Source organism: Canariomyces notabilis (genome assembly GCF_033297395.1).
Source record: "Canariomyces notabilis strain CBS 508.74 unplaced genomic scaffold N656scaffold_13, whole genome shotgun sequence".
Classification (NCBI taxonomy): Eukaryota; Fungi; Ascomycota; class Sordariomycetes; order Sordariales; family Chaetomiaceae; genus Canariomyces; species Canariomyces notabilis.
Genome location: NW_027041835.1, coordinates 626230 through 645508, shown reverse-complemented (window position 1 = coordinate 645508; position 19279 = coordinate 626230). Strand labels below are relative to the sequence as shown.

Below are 19279 nucleotides of genomic sequence, written 5' to 3'. Positions count from 1 at the left end.
CATAGAGTATGCGTTCAAAACCGATATACCCCTCCGGTTTGGACCTTTTCCTTCAGCCCCAGAGCAAGAACAACATGGAAATGACGAGGACGAAGGGTCAGGAGATGGAATAACGGTCGGTCCAGGTCAGAATTTCTGTTTCAGGTTGTCGTCGACTGCTCCGTTCAGCCTGTTCTGGACCTTTATTCGTTTGAGCCTCCCTCCCAAGAAACGATTAAGGCTTCTTTTTCCGCTTTCCCTCAAGTCACGAGACGACGATAGAGGAAAAAAGGGCTTTACGCCGGTTAGATGGAGAGAAGACGAAGATACGACACTAGATTGCTGTAGCATCGCTTGGAATGTGGGTGGAAACAGATTGATTTTCGCACGGGGTACATAGAAGGAGGGGATCACATCGGCCGATAGGGGTTGGACTCCACTGGGCTTTATATTCCTGTCTACTTTCTTCCTCTTCATCCATTTCTCCGCTGTATTGACCTTCTAATTACTAATAGCGCATTTGCTAGCAAGTGCCTACTGCAATCGGACTTTCTGGCATTGTCCGAGCTAAGCGGGTACCATCCTCGAGGCGGCGGCGCTTTTATTGCACCTACTTTCCGGTCTTCTACCGCCGTTGTCTTGTTACATGCTCGGCAACAGGGCCTTTCATCTCTGATGTTTGTTTGGCTTCTCGCAATCTGCTGCATCCTGTAAGATGGCACAAGTTTGGCTGAGAGAAGTGAGGTCGATCTCAAAACTGAAAGGGGGAAGGAAGGGAGGATTAAGCTGGCCGAGGAGTTGTTGGCTATTTCTTGACTTCCGGCTTGGGGATAAGGCTGGCGCATTTAAGGGGTTTGGGAAAAGAAAATATGCACATCTAGCTTCATCATTGCATCAAGAATTTGAAACAAGAAAAGAAGCTCTTGAGTCTGATTCACTGCATATGCATGCTGTGTAATTATTTTCGCCCGTGCTTGAAGTCAAGCTATCAGAAGTACCATTGTTTGCTCTCAACGTCAGAGCTGCTGTATCTACGCCCAAGGGGAAAAAAGCAACGAAGCAAATATCACACCCAGACGCCTTGCCATGCCCCATACCTTACTTAACCATCACCGCAGCCCCGTCTTCGTGACCAAAGAAGCATACGAAAAAAAAAGAGAAAGCCCACTTGAGCTATCCGGTTTGCAAAAGATCTAAAGATAACTCCCGTACGTCCCGTCCCATTCCCCCGTTCTTACCTTTCCCCTCTAGTCCAAACATGTTGAAACCCTCCCTATTGCGGATGAGCTCCTTTCAAGGCAAGCGCCATAAGCCCCAACCGGGGCGCCTTTCCATTATCTCCCACCAACTAACCTGCGGAACGGAAATTGTGACAGACTATGACATTTCCATCCCGTCGTCATCGTCGACCTCGCTCTCGAGCATCTGGGTCTGGTTGCTGCTAACGCTCTCCTTGCGGCGCGAGGCGGCCGAACCGCCGTCGCCAAAGCGGCCGTCGATGCCGCCGACCATCATGTCGAGCTCGTCGCCGCCGACGACGCGGCCCTCCATGTCAATCTCCTGGGAGAGCTCGACGAGGGCGGTGCGGGGCAGGCGCTGGAAGCCGGCGGTGCGCACGACGCGCCCCCAGTGCGTCATGCAGAACCCCGCGGCGCGCTTGCGCAGCCACTCCTCGCCCGCAAGGCCCGCGCAGTACCAGATGATGCAGGCGTGGTCCACGTCGAGCTCCTTGCTCAGGCGGTTGACACACAGCAGGCGCAGGTGTGGTATGTTGTAGATGTTGGACATGACGAGCAGGCCGGCCACGTCCGAGAGGTCGGCCATGGCATTGTCGGCGTCGTCGTCGGCCGGGTCGATACGGTCCGTGTAAAGGTAGTACAGGAAGGCCTTGACGACGCTGTAGGGTTCGGGGATGTGCATCTTCTTGGTGTGGAACTCGGCCATTTGGCTGGACCACAGCCGCGCAAAATGTGGCCAGCGGGCTTGGAGAATGAGGCGGTGGACATGAATTGGGGCTGACGTTGGGGTGTCCGCAGCTAGCCAGGTCTGACCGCCGTCGCTCGGCTCAGGAGCATGCACAAGCGCCGAACCCATGATTTCGTCGTCGTCATAGTCGCGCGAAAGAGCAGTGACAATAAAATCTGTACCACTCCCGGTTTCTGGAGGCTGGTTAAAAAGCTTGGCGAGATCTGCTCCCAACCCCTTTGATGGCTGCTCTGTAAGGCGGATTCGTGAAGGGCGGGCCATGTCTGTTCGAGGCTCGGACGACAAGTTGTTACCCAGAAAGCCGTATCTTCGCAAGTCGATTTCCATGATGTCGGAGAGATATTCCTCGAGGCCATTAGCACCGAGCTCAATCGCTCCAGCCTCTGTAGGACAACCTAATAGCCACGCCTTGGTCCCATCTTCATTCATGGTGCAATAATGCCAGCGGTACCCAGACTTGAAGATTTCACGCCCTTCAGCAAGCTTCTGCCACCTGAGAGTCCCCAGATCTAGCGCAGAGAGCGAACAGTCTTTGGAAGAGATGGTTGCGGCAGGTGTCACAAAGTCGAGGAGGGTCCCGGAGGAATAGACATGGAAGTGGATGCCCTGCCCCTGGGACGGCACATTTGTGCCGCTCACGAACTTCAGCGCAGAGACTGCGCCAGGCGCAGGAGGAGCATACGACTTGAGGTGGAAAGAAGGGGGATTGACTTGAGGAGTCCTGGAATTGGCGGCATAGCCAGAGGACCCGACAACGGAAGACTGGGCTGCTTGATAAGCCGGTCGAGGCGACACGGCACTTCTCGCCAAACCGGAGCGGTCGAGAGAGCCGATTTGCGGGGGGGATTCAAATGCCGGGCTGCCCTTGAGATCAAGCCACCACAGGTCACTAACCTTGTCCATGTCTTCGCTCAAGCCCCCAAACACCCAGACTCTGTCACCCCAAATATACGCAGAGTGGTCGAATCTGCCGACAAAGCGCCACGCCCGCGACCATGTAAATGTCTTCAAGTCTAGATAGCAGATATCGTCGAGGACGTAGTTGTCGTGGCCCGTGATGCCGCCGACGATGAAGAGTTTGTCTTCGTGTAGGACAGCTGCGTGCCGCGCACGACCCTTTGGAATTGGCCCAGACACCTGTGGCTGGGTCCAGTGAGCCGTCTTGAGGTCGAAGATGATGAGATCAGCGAGATAGGTCCGGTGTTCGTTCTCGCCACCAAAGACTAAGAGCTTATCTCCCTTATATAGGGTTGCAGTGTGGCCTAGGGAATACTTTTTGTCAGCTAGGACAGGCAGGCGGGAAGGGAACCCTGAAGGAAGAGCCCCTTACCCATTCGGACTCCGGGGATATCGCCGTAGTTATCGACCAAGCTCCATTGATGGCTGACGAGATCCAGGCGCAGCACATGGTTGTAGACCTCGTCAGTGTACTGATCAAAACCGCCAAAAGCGTAGATCTGGTTATTCCCACAGTATGTGACCGAGGCATTGACGAGGCAGGCGGGGCGCTGGCCAAGGGTGCGCGTCACCTTTGGGCGGTAGCCGTCGACGGGACCACGATTCTTGAGCGGCGAATTGGGCATGACATAGGTGTTGCTGGAGGAAGTAGCGGAGGCAGGCGTCAAGGCAGAAGCATGGGGTGTGATGCCGTCGGTAGAGGTTTGAGCGGGTCCACTGGAGATGGCTGCGGGAGTCGACGGGTGATGCTGCGCCATGGCTTGAAAACGGGGGCAATCTGCAGACTCTTTGACGACGACGGCTACCAAGTTAGCCAGCCAGACATTCAAGCCGGATTTACCCTAGCACGGTAAACCAATTTGCAAAGTCGACTGGAGGCGAAGGTAAAGAACAAGGCAGAGCCACAAGGCTGCTATGTCGCATGCGAAGTTGCCCCGCCGGTTAGTGTGTGGTGGACGATCACCAATGTCTTGCAGAACGATTCTGGCAATCAGTGGGTTCCTTCTCCCCTGCTGTAAAAAGAGTGGGGCAACTCGCACGCCAATGACTGCCTCAGGCTGAAGCGTGTGGGGCGGCGCTTGGCGACGCAGCAGGTCGCAGGCTGGGAAGCGTTGTCCCGACAACCAATGTAAACATTTAAATGACCTCTTTCCCTCCCTATCGACTGTGTCAAACTCCTCCTTCCAACACCACTTCCTCATACCCCGCGCGTGAAAGTCAGTTGCAGACTCCAACCTTGCGGTTCTCTCTCCACTTCTATCACGCTCTCACAAATCATCTCAAGCCTTATCAACCAGCCTTGCAAGCATATCGCTGTTCTTCGGAACACCATTCACCGTTATATCAGAGATAGACGACAGAAAAATACTAATCAATCCAAGAACCATTAGCTTGGAGATCTTGGAGCTTGCTCAATTCATTGGAGCTTCCTCCATCCCCCTCTCCCACCACACCGGGCTTCATCATCTGAAGTTATAAGATACAGCAGCAGCACTGTCCACAGCATGGCTACCGCATCAGTATCGACACCCCTCAAGTCCCATGCCGGACTTTTCTCATCCCGTACCGCTGGCGGGCGGATGCCATTGACTCCTTCTCCTCGACAACGCTCTGCTCAGGGAAACACCAACTCATCCCCGTTCACGCCCGAAAAGTTGAGCGGTGACAGTCAGCGAGCATCTTCAAAGTCGGTCTACGGTGGCAATCTTTCATCACATTTTGCCAAGGCCTCGTCCAAGGGTCACCGGGACTCGCCCAAGTCGAATATCGCTCGCAGTGTCTCGACGCCGCGCAAGGTTCTGGAGCTGGGCGTGTCGGATTTCACTCTCACCGGTACTGGCGCCCACAATAAGACGCCGGTGAGTCCCAAGATCAAGAAGGCAGCGGCACCTCTGAGGCAGAAGTCAACCAAGACAACCCTGACATACAACGCCGATCGCTTTATTCCAAACCGCGGCGCCAGTTCCGCCATTGCCAACGTCGGGTCCGGGAAGCTCGACATGCAGGAGAAGCAGCGCCCGAGGAGTGGAAACGGCGAGGCGTCTTCGATCCTCGCAAGCGCCACTGATGATGCAATTGCCGCTCTTGAGGGCCTCAACATCGATGACGAGGAACCCGCTTCCTACTCGCGACCCTCACCCAGCTCGGCTGCATACCAGGACTCGTTAGCCAGTGCATGCGGTGTCAATGTCAACACTCGCATCCTCCAATTCAAGCCCGCACCCCCAGAGTCATCCAAGCCAATCGACCTGCGACAGCAGTACAACCGCCCGCTGAAGCCCGCCAACGCGAGCTCGGCCCAGTTCAGGCGCCGCATTGCGACGGCACCGGAGCGCGTCCTGGATGCGCCTGGTCTTATTGATGACTACTACCTCAATCTCCTCGACTGGAGCTCGGGCAACCAGGTTGCCATAGGTTTGGAACGAAACGTCTACGTCTGGTCGGCGGATGAAGGCTCAGTGAGCTGCCTCCTCGAGACAAGCCCGGACACATATGTCAGCAGTGTCAAGTGGTCGGGCGATGGTGCGTACGTGGGCGTCGGTCTCGGTACTGGCGAGGTGCAGATCTGGGACGTGGCCGAGGGCGTCAAGATCCGCAGCATGTTTGGCCACGACACGCGGGTTGGTGTCATGGGCTGGAACAAGCACCTCCTGTCGACCGGTGCGAGAAGCGGGCTTGTGTTCAACCATGATGTCCGTATTGCCGAGCATAAGGTGGCAGAGCTCGTCTCGCACACATCAGAGGTCTGCGGCCTTGAATGGCGGTCGGACGGTGCGCAGCTCGCTACTGGCGGGAATGACAATCTCGTGTCCATCTGGGATGCCCGCTCCCTGGCCGTCCCCAAGTTCACAAAGACCAACCATAAGGCGGCCGTCAAGGCTCTGGCATGGTGCCCATGGAATATGAACCTGCTCGCCACCGGAGGCGGTTCCTACGACCGGCACATCCATTTCTGGAACACGACATCTGGGGCTCGTGTCAACAGCATCGACACCGGCTCGCAGGTGACCAGCCTCCGCTGGAGTACCCACTACCGCGAGATTGTCAGCTCCAGCGGCTTCCCTGACAACTCGCTGAGCATCTGGAGCTATCCCACTCTAGTCCGCAACGTCGAAATCCCCGCGCACGAGAGCCGAGTGCTACACAGCTGCCTCAGCCCGGACGGTCAGATGCTGGCCACAGCAGGTGAGCACCTAATTTTTGAGCGTTGTTTCAGGGGACCAGCGACACCTTGGCTAACGCGCAGGACAGCTGCCGACGAAAGCCTGAAGTTCTGGAAGATCTTTGAGAAAAAGGCTGGTGCTGGCGCTGGTGTAGCTGGCGCCGGCGCGTCTGGCAAGGCCAGCTTGGACAAGCAGATGACGATCCGCTAGACCGCTGGACGTTTTCCTCGGCACCTCAGTCCGCGACCAGTCGTATGTGAAGGTCAATTGTTCAACCGATGGTAGGTATACACGGTTCCCTTTGGGATTCCTGCATCTCAAGAGCTTTCAGCGCGGCGTTGGGAGTTTGTTCATAGAACTTCGCCTGGCAAGGCAACCGAGACACTGTCTGTCACACGCAGGAATGAATGAAATCGGCTGGGTCATGGCTTATGGAACTCCCGGGAGGTTTCATTGTCAGTCATAGGTCGGATCAGGTCAGACCGGTATTGTAATGTAGTATAGTTGTCATGATAGGAATGGAGGTGAAGGCGGCGTTTGTTCATGTATTTGATGTATGTCATGATGCTGCGTGGTGGGCATATCCAGCCGTAGTTTACTGCACATCTATCCGTAAATCGTAAGCCATCAAGGCATTGCGTTCATTTTCTTCTTCTCTGACTTAACATCGACCTTATTGCAAATCGTCAAAATGCGGCAGGTTCCATCATTGTGAATGCAAATGCCCACCGAGTTCTAGTTGATAGTTGAGAACGCATCTTGTTTCGAGTGCGCTGGAATTACAGCGGTGAATCCTATGATTTTGGCGGGCTGTGGCAGTGTGGATGAAGTGTTAGAAGGCCGGTAAGCGGGCGCAGCTGACTAATCAAGCCAGGCGAATGTCAAAGGAAGTCTGGCGACCTGCTGCAACTTGCCCAATCCAACTCTCGCAGGCGAAACAGCATCTCCCCAAATCTGCGGCGCAACACCGCAAAATCCTAGCACCACTCGCTGTCATCTAGAAATATAAAGTCACAAGCAGTTAGCATATTTGGAGCAACCTGAAAATCGAGCGCAGAGATCTAAACGCTGCAACGGCGACGCCAAGAGGGTCCGCATTTCACCTCGCCTCCACCACCCTCATTCCCCGAACCGCGGTCGAACCCTCGCCGGGTCGCTTGCGCAAGGGAACTCGGTTACTTTGTCTGCTGCTCACACGTAGAGCCGAGTGACGACCGGTTACCGTCGTTTGAGCGAGGCAACGAGGCGACGAGGCGACAGGCGTAGCGGCCCGAAGGAAGATTCGCTTGCAGGAAGTTGCGACACGGTTCACTCCTACAACCTCCGTGGCAGAACAGCTCCGACCGCATCGGTCCATCATTATGTCGAACGCGAGTGTCGGACCAGTCTACGACTCCATTATCCAAGATGTCATCAGTGCCGTGAGGGTCGACTTCGAGGAGAGCGGCGTGGATGATGGTGTGCTGGAGGACCTGAAAAAGGTGAGTCGACGATCCCGTCTCTCCGTCTTACCGCTACCTTGTCCAACCGCCGTTTGCATCCGGTCAACCCCTTGCATGTCATAAAAAGTCATTTCTATCGCCGGGCTGAGTCGGCGATCTATAATCTGAAAACGGCCAGTCGTCGGCTTTTACTGTGGTCGAACGGCGTGATGAACATCAATGTTCCCAGGCTGGTGGATGCTGCTTGCCCCTGGCACCCGGGCGAGAGGGGCAGAGAGCGGCAGCCCTGGAGTGGGCGACACAGCACTTTTGGGTCTCCTTTTAAGTTGGCCCCTGCTGCTGCAGAACTCGCCAAATCAGACCCCGGCTACTTCCGATTGGGCCGTTCATTCCCCTTGTATCACGTGTCCCTTAACAACCCCGAGAATGACCATGATCCTCAATGAAGTGATGCCGAATATCTGCTGACCGACCGATGCCAGAGATGGCAAATGAAACTTTCGCAACTCAATGTGGCCCAGTTTCCTTGGGACCCTAAGCCGGAGCCGCAACAATCTACTCCGGCGCCCGCCGCTGCTCAGCCTGCACCAGCTCCTGTGCCGAACTACAACCAGGCCGTGAGCGCCCAGGCCGCACCGCCACCTCTCTCGCTCCCCAACTCGCATGCGCAGAACCCTAATGGCGTAGCTGTCAAACAAGAACCGGGCCTTGTCAAGGCTGAGCCCGGCATCAAGCAGGAACCGGGGTCAGGCAGCGCTGGGTCCGCGCCAATTCACCCGGCGTACAACCCTGCAGCTGCCGCTCGTGGAACTGCCGCTCAGCGTGCTGCCCAAGCCTTGGAGAACCAGTATGGGCAGCGCGCTGCCGCATCCATCAACGCCATTCACAACGGCATGGCTTCGCAGATAAATCCGCCCCCTCAAGCGCAGCAGGGCCAGCGGCCGGGACAAGCGCCGCAACATCTAAGCCCCCAGCAACAGTATCGGCAGGGAGTGGTTATGCAGCAGAGGATGCAGCCCCAAGTTCCCAATGCAGGCGCTCCGAACGGTCTTCCTGCGGCCCAGGTGGATGGGCCAAGCGACGTTGTCGACCACGGGTTGCTGCAGGATGCTGATGGCTCTGGCCCGGCCGGAATGAACCGTCACGAAATTGACAACCATCTTCATGCCTTAATTGCTGCGCGAGCTAAGCAGATGGAGGGCGGTGGATTGATGCTTCCCCTCGAACAAGCGACCAGCCAACGCAGCCTTCCCGCCAAGAAGCGCATGGCCGCAGCGACTGCGCAGTTTGACGGGCCGGACGATGACATCAAAGATGAGGATCTCGACGAGGATGCTATTAACTCTGATCTCGATGATCCAGATGAGGACCAGGAAGAGGACGAGGACGAGGACGAGACGATGGGCCATATGATGCTCTGCATGTATGACAAGGTGCAGCGCGTCAAGAACAAGTGGTACGTATCTACACTGGGTTGCTTCTCAAGTAGATGAATAACAGGCACTAATATACTTCCGCAGGAAGTGCGTCCTCAAGGACGGCGTCCTTACCGTCAACGGCAAGGAATACGTCTTCCACAAGGCCACGGGCGAGTATGAGTGGTAAACCCACTTTATATTACAACCCGCCCGCCCCAGTACCGCATTTGGCGACCGAGCAGCGTAGCCATACTACACAATACCAGGTTGGCAAGTCATACCTGCCATGATCTTACCCTGGCATTGCAGACCAAGAAACTTCTCAACGTCTCCCTTCACCCACGAGTAAACCGCGACGCGGCCTAATTGGAAAAGGCAAACGCTATTTGCTTTGCTGTCGACTCATCATGGAATGCCTGACTCCTCGGGGCGGACTCAAAGCTTAATGAGGATCCAGAATCGATGCTTCCAACTGCCGTTTTTTATCCTTAGGCCTCTCCGCCAGTTTTTCTTCCCATTTCCACTGCGCAAAGTCAGGGTGCATGCTTCCAAGCCGGAAACGGTCCTTGCCCGTGATTGAACCAACGGCCGGTTGGCGCGCGATTTGATTCATTTTTCCTTTTCCTTATCAGTTCGGGAGTTGAGAGACGAACCAAGGCTTTGTTTCAGGGGGACTGAGATATGTAGTCCATTGTATGATACGTCCAAAAACACACAGGTCATGAGACGGGGACGGGAGGAATAACACGGAAGAGTCGGTGCATCTAGCACCGGAATGACTGATGGGATTGAACTGACTTAGTTACTAAATCCGCCCTGGGTGTTATAGGTGGACACAAAGTCAGTATGGCAGCGATAACTGAATATCCACGAGAAATCTCAGCGCAATGACTGACTGATCGTCCGCGAAATGATTGTACTAAGTGGCAATGCGCAATGAATGTTGCCGTGTGATGATTTTTCGTAAGGGGTTACAACGATACACATATGAGATGCACTGATACAGTCCAGGGCTTTCCACATATACTGCTACTTCAACCAAACGCTACTATAAAGATCCTATCGCTACACAGGGCATTAAGTTGACTAAAATGAGAGCGAAAAGGCTAGGACCCCTGGCGGCTATGTGAAGCAATGCAACCATGATCGTCGAGAAAGACACCATGTATTTCGAGCAGCGAGATTGATCCGAGCAATTGATATCAACAAGCCCATGCAACGGCGCGACATGACGCTTTGCGCTGAAGAAACTCCAAGAACGCCTCAGGGATTTGCTTTTCCCACCCCTTCCTCGATCCATCCATCTCTTCCCTTGCGGCAAGCACCATATGGAGTGTATAGACGTAGCAAAATCAGGCCCCTAGCCCCTCCACCTCCAGGTTACTCCACAACAGTAACACCCCGTCCAAAGCCCATGGAATATTGGCGCCTTTGAAGTGTCATGACGCTACTCAAATGGAACGACGGAGCAAAGGCGTGTGTCCTCCCAAAAAAGAAAAAAGGTCGTCGGTTTGCTCTGTGACGTTAAATGAGGTCGTCACGGCAGGCTAGTAAGAATTGCGTAAGTCACGGGTAGATTCGCCTCTGGTCGCCCTCTCGGCATGCTAGCGCCACACATATAGGGCGGTAGATCTAGGCGCCTCAGGGTAGCGTGAGCCGTCGTCGGCAGATAGGGTCCAGCCTTCCCTAGGAGTAAAACTGCGACTTCTGGAAGCTCTCGGCCGTCACGTCACCGACCTTAGTCAAGGGCAGGGGAGGGGGATTGTTATTGTTGTTGTTGGCGACGGCAGCAGTGGCACCGGCAACGGTGGCGGGGGCGCTAACGGTGCTGGTCAACGAGTTTGCCCTGCTGCTGTCGCTGGCGGGGGTGTTTTTGATAGCGGCGAGGGGCTGGCCGGGCTTGCGCAGGACCTCGAGGAAGGTGGCGGGCAGGTAGCCGATGCGGCCGTCGCGGGCGCGGCACTTCCACCACTCGCTCGGGTTGCCGAGCGGGTCGCTCTTGCTCAGCACCGCCACCAGGTCGCCCTTGTGTACCTCGAGGTCGACCCCTTGCACGACGGCCTGGCCCTGGGCGGCGGGCGAGAAGTCGTACAGCACGCGGCAAAACTCGAGCTTGGACGGGTCCATGGCCTGCTGCTGCTGCGCCGCCACGAGCTGGCGCCGCCGCTCCTCCTCCTCGGCGTTGGCGGCGAGCGACCGGATCACCTTGCTCATGACGTAGGGCAGGCCGAAGGCGGCGAGCAGGAAGAAGAAAAGCGGCTTGCGGCTGGGTTTCGGTTGACCGCCGGCGGGGCCCTCGACGGGGCTGCGGCGGCCCTCGAAGCGGGCGAAGGCCGCGGGCGTCAGGGCTGTGGCGTCCACAGGCGGAGGTCTCCCGGTGAGCTTGGCGATCAGGGTCCGGATCCATCGCATGAGTGTGAAGATGCCAAGCACGGAGCCCAGGGTGTCGCGGAGGTTGCCAAATTGCTCGGCGACCGAAACCATGGCTACGGAAACGTTGTTAGTAGGGAGTTCGTTGGGTATCGCGGTCAGTGCTTTGGAAAAGTCGCTTCACTCACCAAAAAAACTTGAATGTGTCGCCATATATGTACTCTCCAGCATCTGGGCAAAGCCCCCAAAGGCGCCCACTATACCCTCCAGCATCTGAAAAGTTGCTTGAGTGCTCATGTTGAAGCGGTGTGTCAGACTGTCCGGGTTGTTTGGGTCGTTGGGCATGCCCGGCAACCCCCCGTACATCCCCCCTCCGTACATGCCCCCGTAACCACCGTAGTTGCCGTACATTCCGCCGCCATAACCCCCATAACCACCCATTCTCGCATAGGGCGATGCGTAGGGTGACGAGTATGCTGAGGTGTATGTCCCGTATGGCGGGGCGCCGTATGGTCTACTGTAGGCGGCCGCGTTCTGGTTGACTGCGGCAGTGAGGGAGGCGGGCCGCGCGGGTATTGCTGGCGTTGTGGAGGAGGTCGTCGTGGTCGCGGTCGCAGCCGTCGCCGGCGCGGTCATTGTGTTTGGTGTTGCGGCCGATGTGGTCGATGCTTGTGGTACGGACGAAGTGAGCGTCGCTTAGGTGCGCGTCAGCAGCCGGCAGTGCCATGACAACAAAGAACGACAACATACCAGATGTAGCCGGGATTGTGCCCGATCGCTCCCACGGTTTTGGCGGCGACGCCATAGCCTTGACTAGAACGCCCTTCCGTGTTCCAATCGCCGCCGGTCTCCGTGTGTCGAGGAAATGTTCCAGTCGTGATGATAGAGACACGGGCGTTTCGCTGTGGCAACTGCTTAGATGTCGACGACAGGCCGACAAGAGTCAAATGCACAGTCTGCAGACAGCACTAATGTGAGCCGCGCGTCAGGTAACGATTGAGTGTGCGCCGCGACAATGAGGGAAATGGCGACTTGTCCTGCTTGCAGCCTTTTTTGGCGGACCAGGACAGTCTTAGGTGATTTTCACACTTTTGGTTGTTGTGCCCGTGGTGAGAGATGGATGATCAACGAGGCAGGTGCGCAGATGGAGAAAATGCCAAGAAAGCGGGCGACTTGTTCGGCTTGTGAGCCTCGGTAATTTTGGGCCTCGAGCCTCGACTTGCCGAATACTGGGGCAACCCCGGTAGCTATGACATAGGTGCAGGGGCCATTTGTGGTGGGGATTCAGACTTCTTCAAGTTGAATTGCTTGCACCGGGTACTCCGTACCTCGATGGAAATTACAGGTGCCAGCATTCATGGCGCTCGATTCTAGCATCTAACACCTCTTGACTGTCTCAAGTTAGGTACCCTTCGAAGTTCCCAATTCCGATAGTGGCACGCTCAGAGTTCATCATGACCGGACTCCTCGTTCTTCCCTGTTCCAGCACCACCGCTATATAGTTTGCTGGTGATTGGGTATGCGACATTGGACAAGCGCTCCCTCTGTTCCTCAAAGTCTTGGGCCGTGGCCGTTGCCGAATGTTGGTCAAGCCAGCTCGTCGCTTCTGCGATGGCATCCCGGAGCTATAACGAAGTTGTCAGCATCAACTCATGATTTGGAACCCGCCGTCTGCCCGAGAGAGCAACTTGGACTCACAGCCTCTTTGTCATCATCGCTGATCTTCTCGCCAAGGCCTTCCTTGTTCTCGAGCTGGTTTCTAAGGTTAATGGCATAGTTCTCAAACTTATCCCGCGCCTCGATACGTTCGCGGGCCTCCTTGTCCTCCTCTGCAAACTTCTCGGCCTCCGCAATCATGCGTTCAATTTCGGCCTTGCTCAAGCGGCCACCCTCGTTCTTGATGGTCACCGACTCTTTCCGCCCGGTGCCCTTGTCCTGCGCCGAGACCTGCAAGATGCCGTTGGCGTCAAGCGCAAACGTGACCTCGATCGACGGGACCCCGCGCCGTGCCGGGGGTATACCCGTGAGCTCGAACCTGCCCAGGAGGCTGTTGTCCTTGGTCAGGGTGCGCTCGCCTTCATATACCTTGATCACGACGCTGTCTTGGTTATCTGAGGGAAAAGCATTAGCAACGGATCAAAAACATCTTGACTGAAAGTTACTTGCCTTCGGTTGTGGAGAAGATTCGAGACCGGGTCTGTCGGACAATACATCAGCTTGAATATCCCCCAGGTACAAAGGCTCGGGTCACCAACCGTTGGGATCTGGGTGTTACGGGGAATCAGTTGCGCCTTGCGAGCAGTTATGTCAGCGCTTGAGACTTCTAGTGAACCGGAGGGTCTATGCCCCTTGAACGCAGAAGAATCACCTACCATGACGCCTCCTACCGTCTCAATCCCAAGGGTAAGGGGATTCACGTCCATGAGCAACAAAGCCCCGGTGCCCTGAGCCACAGGGTTAGCAAGGTTTCCTCCTAAGGGCCATTTATGGCTAGGTCGTCCTCACCTCTTCCCCCGAGAGAATCTACCGAGAAGGAGGTGTTAGTTTTTCTACCAAGGTCAAGTAATAGGTTTTAGTTGAGGTTTCACTCACCCCTGCCTGAACGGCCGCACCAAACGCCACAGCTTCGTCAGGATTGATACCTCCGCTAGCCTTCTTTCCAAAGAACTCCTCGACCAGGCTCTGGATCTTGGGGATCCGTGTCGACCCGCCCACCAAAACAATGTCGGTCACGTCCGCCTTGCTCATTTTGGCATCCTTGAGCACCTGCTCGACGGGCTTAAGCGTCTTCTTGAACAGATCCATGTTCAGCTGCTCAAACTTGGCCCTGGTCAGCGTCTCGGAGAAGTCAATTCCGTTGAAGAGGCTGTCGATCTCGATCCGGGTAGACGATTGTGACGAGAGGGTCCGCTTGGCCTTCTCGGCTTCGCGCTTCAGCTTGCCCATGGCCTTGGTGTCCTTGGTCAAGTCGAGCTGGTGCTTGTTCTTGAAGGCTGTGGCGAGGTGCTTGATAATCCTGTTGTCGAAATCCTCGCCGCCGAGCCGCGTGTCGCCCGCCGTGGCAAGCACCTCAAAGGTACCGCCGTCGAGCGTCAGCAGGGAAACGTCAAAGGTTCCGCCGCCGAGATCGTAGACGAGGACTTGGTGTTCGCCTTCCATCTGTGCGGGCCAGAGTCAGTCTGCGGATTCTCGACAAAGCGGTTTTAGGGGTCGATTTCCCACCTTGTCGATGCCATATGCGAGAGCCGCTGCTGTGGGTTCGTTAACCACACGAACGACATTGAGACCGGCGATGATGCCCGAATCTTTTGTGGCTTGTCTCTGTTTGTCGTTGAAGTAGGCCGGAACCGTGATCACGGCATGTTTGACCTTTTCGCCCAGGTAGCGTTCGGCCGTGTCCTTCATCTTGCCGAGAACCATGGCGCTGATCTCCTCAGGGGTGAACTGCTTCGGCTTTCCTGAGACCTCGACCTCAACCACGGGCTTCCCACCTTTTCCTGCCGCAACCTTGAATGGCATGTGCTTGATGTCTTCTTGTACGCCTTTATCTGAGAAGCTTCGACCTATCAACCGCCTATGGGGACGCATATGTCAACGGACCACGTCCGTAACTCAAGGCCAGTGGAAGGGCGGTGGGAGGGTTACTGACTTGATGTCAAAGATGGTATTTTTTGGGTTGCTCGCATATTGGTTCTTTGCAGCGTCGCCTATAACGCCGTTAGCTCGACTGCTAACCAGTATCTTACCTAGAATCATGAAGGGGTGCAAGAGAAGTGACCAACCAACGAGGCGCTCCCCATCTGAAAATGCCACATAGCTGGGTGTTATCCTGTTCCCTGTTGTCAAGTTAGAGTCTGACGAGGAACCAAGCATGAACATCAGTGCCAAGATATACCTTGGTCGTTTACTAAGATGTCCACCTTCCCCCCCTTCATGATACCGACGCACGAGTATGTTGTCCCGAGGTCGATACCGATGATGGGCTCTCCAGGTTGTGGTTCGGTCATGTCGACCGTGGAGGCCCCAAGAGCCGGGACCGCGGCGAGAGGACACAAAAGTAGAAGGAAGAAGAGGAGAATTCCAACTCCCAGGGGCAGCTGTCTGCTGGTAGGCGCCCGTCTCTCCATGCTGCTGCAGGGGTATGACCGTGACTCGGACTGATTAAAGCAGTACCGTCTTAAGAGATGTGAGGGGTGTAGTAAGTACTAGTAAGATACAAGCAACCATGAACAACGACAACTGCTTAGCCAACAACTACCTTGATAAGCAGTGCTGCTTGCGATGCGACGTGCTTTTATGGGGATGTGATGGTCCCTCGTCTGCTTGGAACAGAGTGTCCAGAAGAACAGTATCATGGCTCAACCTGGAAGCCCAGGACAGCACTACATATCTAACTCGAACCCACACAGGCTCCCGAGAAATTACTGGACAGGCACAGAAAGAACACATCTCAGGAGTCAAGACCATGTGGCCCGACCATGGACAGTGTATACCTACCGCCGGCCTGAAATTGGAGCCTACTACTAAGCTTAGCCATTGACGCCACTCGAAGCCTCACACCTGGTAGTTATCTGTCTTAACGATTATCTCTGCCTGTACCGTGCACTTGGACTAAACAGCGTAAGAATAGAAACCAGAAGGATCGATAAGCATCCCCGTGGCGTGGTACCTCAGTGTAGGTTGGGCTGCAGATGACTCGAAATCGGTTTGACTTGAAAGCTGAAACGGGAGTCATCACAGCAACTCGAGCGCAAACGACAGGGTGTCAAGATTGAGAATTTCCTCCTTTAACGTCTCCTCGAGGGTCTAATACATTTACGGGTCCATGGCGGTGCGGTGAGTCATGCCATCTGATCTCGCAACGTGTTCCCTTCAGTCTTCGCATCACTCCAAGAGGAAGATCCCACTGATCTCACTGTGTTGATGGAAATCAGGACAACCCTAGAGGCGCAGGCGCCAACACAAAACTCGTTGCCGCATTCCTGGATGTCCAACTCAGGAGTCAGGTGCCGCAGATTAGGGGTTCAATCGGGGCTGCGGCACGGCTGGACCCTGGCGGCGCAGTCTCAAAAACAACTCCGGAAGACTTCCCATTCTTGAGTCCTCTCACAAGGTCTCACCAACATCAAGACCATACGGAAGTTGTTGACGTCTGATTAATATTAATGATTTATCTATGCTTCTCAATGGCTCGCTCAGTCATCCCGAGCCCCTTCTAAGCCGGGGCCCTCATACCGTCATGCAGGATGCACATTGCCGATTTTTCTTGCCAACGCCGAACCATCCAACAAAAAAAATCCATTACTCCGTCAAGACCCCGTTTAACATCCACACCACCACTTACTCGAGCCCTTAATCCCTCCTCTCCCAGTAAATATTAGCCGGCTCCAGCGGGCGAGAAAAGAGCGAGGCATAGTCGGTCCCAATGACCTTGTCGCTCCCGTCGACGTTGCGGAACTTGAACATGCGCACCACCATAGCCACAATGGTCTGCAGCTGGACATTGGCGAACTGCTCGCCGATGCAGCGGTGCCTGCCGGCCCCAAAGGGGATGTAAGGCGAGCCGGCGCCCTTGCTGACCAGGCCGTAGCCGTAGTCAATCTTCTCCTCCTCCTCCTCGGCCGTCTCGTTGCGCACGATCGTGGGCGCCAGCGGCGACTCCTTGTCCCATCGGCGCGGCTCCCACAAGTCCGGCTCCGGGAAGTACTGCGGGTCCGACGCCGACACGCCCGGCGCCGCCAGCAGCACGTGGTTGGTCGGGATCACGTACTTGGTCCCCGGCACAGGCATGGGCTGCTTGACGGCGCGCATGATGGAATGGATGGGCGCGTGCAGGCGGAGGGTCTCCTTGACGATGGCCTGATTGAGCGGCAGCTTGGCCAGGTCCTCGTACGTGAGGGGTGGAAGATCGGCGCCGAGGTTCTGGATCTGCTCCTGGTACAGCGCCTCCATGATGTCCGGGCGGGAAGCCAGCCGGAGCATGATCCAGGAGCTGGTCGACGACGACGAGTGCTGGCCCGCCATCAGCAGCGCAATCATCATGTGCGCCACCTCGTGATCCGGCACCTTGACGCCGTTCTTGTACGTCGAGTTCATCAGATGCCACATGATGTCCTGCGAGTTCGTCTCGCCTCGCGCACGGCGCGCCTTGATCGTGTCCATGTAAATCTTGGCGACGGTCCGCTGCGCGTGGTCCCGGCGGCGATTCCAGGGCAGTGGCGCCCAGTGCAGCATAAAGTTGATGGGCGAGAATCCCATGTCCAGGTCATGATACAGGTCGGCGAGCGTCTCGTCAAACTTGTCGCGGATTTCCTTGCCCTGGAGCGCGTGCGAAGCGGTGAAGATGGTGATTTGCGCCATCTTGGGCGGGATGTTGACAATGCCAGACTTGCCCTTGAAATCGGGCGATCTCTTGAAGTAGCTCGTGACCTCGTCCGAGATGATGGGAACGTACGACCGGAACGCTTCCGTGGTAAGCGCAATCTTCATGAACTGCGGGAACGCCCCAGTTAGTCGCCTGGTTCTATTTTCAACTCTTTAAGACGCAGCTGGTAAGAACCTTCTTCTGCTCCATGAGCTTGGAGTTGGGGCAGTCGTAGACCACATCTTTGCCGAAAACAGGCGTCGTCAGGACGGTGTAGATCTCTTCGGCGCAAACGTCTTTGATCTTGCCGTTCAGAATGAAATCGTTACCCTGGGTCCCGACATAGACAGTCGTCTTCTTTCCGAGCAGAATAAAGGTGAAGCAGTCGCCGTACTGCGGCTCGCGTTAGCATGTTATACGCCAGTTTTGGGCGCAAACGCGGCTCCATTCGCTCACTTTTGCCCTGTTCTCCTTGAAGAAGCGGGGAGGGTCCATGCCATAGGTGATGGTGCTGCCGATGAACGGGAGCCAGTGGAAGACGACAGGCGGCTCATTGGGATTCCGGAAGAGAGCCTGCTGCAGAACGTTGAGGAAGACGGCAAGGGACAGAAAACCAACAAACCCAACACCGATTTGCGATGCTAGGCTGAGCCGCGAGAACCCCTCGGCCAGGGGGCTCGAGAAGTCTTGAAGGAAGCCCATGCTCAGGCTGAGGGACGAAACAGTAGGGGAAATAAAGAACCAAGACTTCCTGGTCAAAGATCGAGTACGCGACGCAAAGCAAAACCCAGGTGTTGGGAAGCGATATCCCGATTATAAAAGGAGCGATGGAGGTTCCTGCATTTTCACTGCCCGCCACTAGCATCCAGGGGAAAATACAATTGACGAACCATTTCTTGAACAATCTCCATTTTCCGTCCAATCAGGGGCCACGCTCGTATTCGGATTCGCAAACAAACTTCCAGGTACCCGTACTGTGTGTTGTACTGTACAGTACGGAGGTACTGCACCAGATCATGCCACGATAACACGCGATTAACGAACCACTGCGATTCCCGGGTCAAAGAACACCAAAACTTCAAGTTGAGGAGACCACTTTTTGCTACTCGGCGAAGACCTGACCTGATTGCACAATTATCTTGTGTTGGAAATCGATCTTGATACCTAGCAGCTGCGAACCATTTCTCTGATCTGGGACAAGGACCCCTGATGCACGATTTACGTTAACAATAAAAACCGATAGGAGCCGTGCAAACAATGTACTTGTATGAACTGTACGCACCTCGGTGGCTTCAATTACAACACTTCTGCAACCTGCCACAAGCCACAACAGCACTCACTCAGGTTCCTAAGGTTACCTTAGGCTCAAGTGTATGTACATACTTTGATGCACCCAAGCCTCGACAAACAGCTGTTACTTGAAGGTATCATAACGCCTGTTCAAGCAAGCCCGGAGAAACCCGGTTGACTTGCACGCCAAATCAGTTGTACTGTATCCGTATGCGCAGTATATACGGACTAGCGGAGTTGGCTCGCTAACGCTCGCCCGTTGATTTGGGAGATTTTTCAAGCCAACCACCTCATCGACGATTGTATTAT

The 19279-nt window shown here is 55.4% G+C and overlaps 6 protein-coding genes across 6 annotated transcripts; 2 read left to right on the top strand and 4 right to left on the bottom strand.

Moving 5' to 3' along the window:
• Positions 1-1356: 1356 nt before the first annotated feature.
• N656DRAFT_769126 (uncharacterized protein) lies at positions 1357-3680 on the bottom strand (the record flags this gene model as incomplete). Its single annotated transcript, XM_064813677.1, has 2 exons — positions 1357-3227; positions 3296-3680. The coding sequence occupies 2 exons, from the start codon at positions 3678-3680 to the stop codon at positions 1357-1359; spliced, it is 2256 nt and encodes a 751-aa protein (XP_064669557.1).
• Positions 3681-4110: 430 nt separating this feature from the next.
• Positions 4111-6787, top strand: N656DRAFT_780126 (WD40 repeat-like protein). Its single transcript, XM_064815322.1, has 2 exons — positions 4111-6108; positions 6175-6787. The coding sequence occupies exons 1-2, from the start codon at positions 4428-4430 to the stop codon at positions 6294-6296; spliced, it is 1803 nt and encodes a 600-aa protein (XP_064669556.1). The 5' UTR covers positions 4111-4427; the 3' UTR covers positions 6297-6787.
• A 660-nt stretch (positions 6788-7447) lies between these two features.
• Positions 7448-9133, top strand: N656DRAFT_790130 (transcription factor IIA, alpha/beta subunit; the record flags this gene model as incomplete). Its single annotated transcript, XM_064816847.1, has 3 exons — positions 7448-7567; positions 8011-8984; positions 9049-9133. The coding sequence occupies 3 exons, from the start codon at positions 7448-7450 to the stop codon at positions 9131-9133; spliced, it is 1179 nt and encodes a 392-aa protein (XP_064669555.1).
• A 1499-nt stretch (positions 9134-10632) lies between these two features.
• On the bottom strand, positions 10633-12121 carry N656DRAFT_798849 (uncharacterized protein; the record flags this gene model as incomplete). The annotated part of the gene is made up of 3 exons (XM_064817809.1): positions 10633-11432; positions 11505-12011; positions 12067-12121. 3 exons carry the CDS (start codon positions 12119-12121, stop codon positions 10633-10635), a joined length of 1362 nt encoding a protein of 453 aa, XP_064669554.1.
• A 637-nt stretch (positions 12122-12758) lies between these two features.
• N656DRAFT_837489 (molecular chaperone bip1) lies at positions 12759-15879 on the bottom strand (the record flags this gene model as incomplete). The annotated part of the gene is made up of 11 exons (XM_064818830.1): positions 15212-15879; positions 15099-15152; positions 14966-15023; positions 14539-14890; positions 13909-14475; positions 13822-13839; positions 13689-13760; positions 13572-13607; positions 13483-13513; positions 13015-13427; positions 12759-12941 (listed from the first exon to the last, which is right to left on the bottom strand). Exons 1-11 carry the CDS (start codon positions 15441-15443, stop codon positions 12759-12761), a joined length of 2016 nt encoding a protein of 671 aa, XP_064669553.1. The 5' UTR covers positions 15444-15879.
• A 581-nt stretch (positions 15880-16460) lies between these two features.
• N656DRAFT_780119 (eburicol 14a-demethylase) lies at positions 16461-18460 on the bottom strand. Its single transcript, XM_064815321.1, has 3 exons — positions 18137-18460; positions 17876-18073; positions 16461-17808 (listed from the first exon to the last, which is right to left on the bottom strand). Exons 1-3 carry the CDS (start codon positions 18380-18382, stop codon positions 16669-16671), a joined length of 1584 nt encoding a protein of 527 aa, XP_064669552.1. The 5' UTR covers positions 18383-18460; the 3' UTR covers positions 16461-16668.
• Between the last annotated feature and the right edge of the window lie 819 nt (positions 18461-19279).

Excerpts from the sequence above, each read along its gene's own strand:
- N656DRAFT_780119 (XM_064815321.1), bottom strand. The coding sequence starts at position 18,382 with ATGGGCTTCCTTCAAGACTTCTCGAGCCCCCTGGCCGAGGGGTTCTCG. Across the intron at positions 18,074-18,136 it reads TCAAGGAGAACAGGGCAAAA|TACGGCGACTGCTTCACCTT; the intron begins GTGAGCGAATGG and ends CGCGAGCCGCAG. Across the intron at positions 17,809-17,875 it reads AGCTCATGGAGCAGAAGAAG|TTCATGAAGATTGCGCTTAC; the intron begins GTTCTTACCAGC and ends GCGTTCCCGCAG.
- N656DRAFT_780126 (XM_064815322.1), top strand. The coding sequence starts at position 4,428 with ATGGCTACCGCATCAGTATCGACACCCCTCAAGTCCCATGCCGGACTT. Across the intron at positions 6,109-6,174 it reads TCAGATGCTGGCCACAGCAG|CTGCCGACGAAAGCCTGAAG; the intron begins GTGAGCACCTAA and ends CGCGCAGGACAG.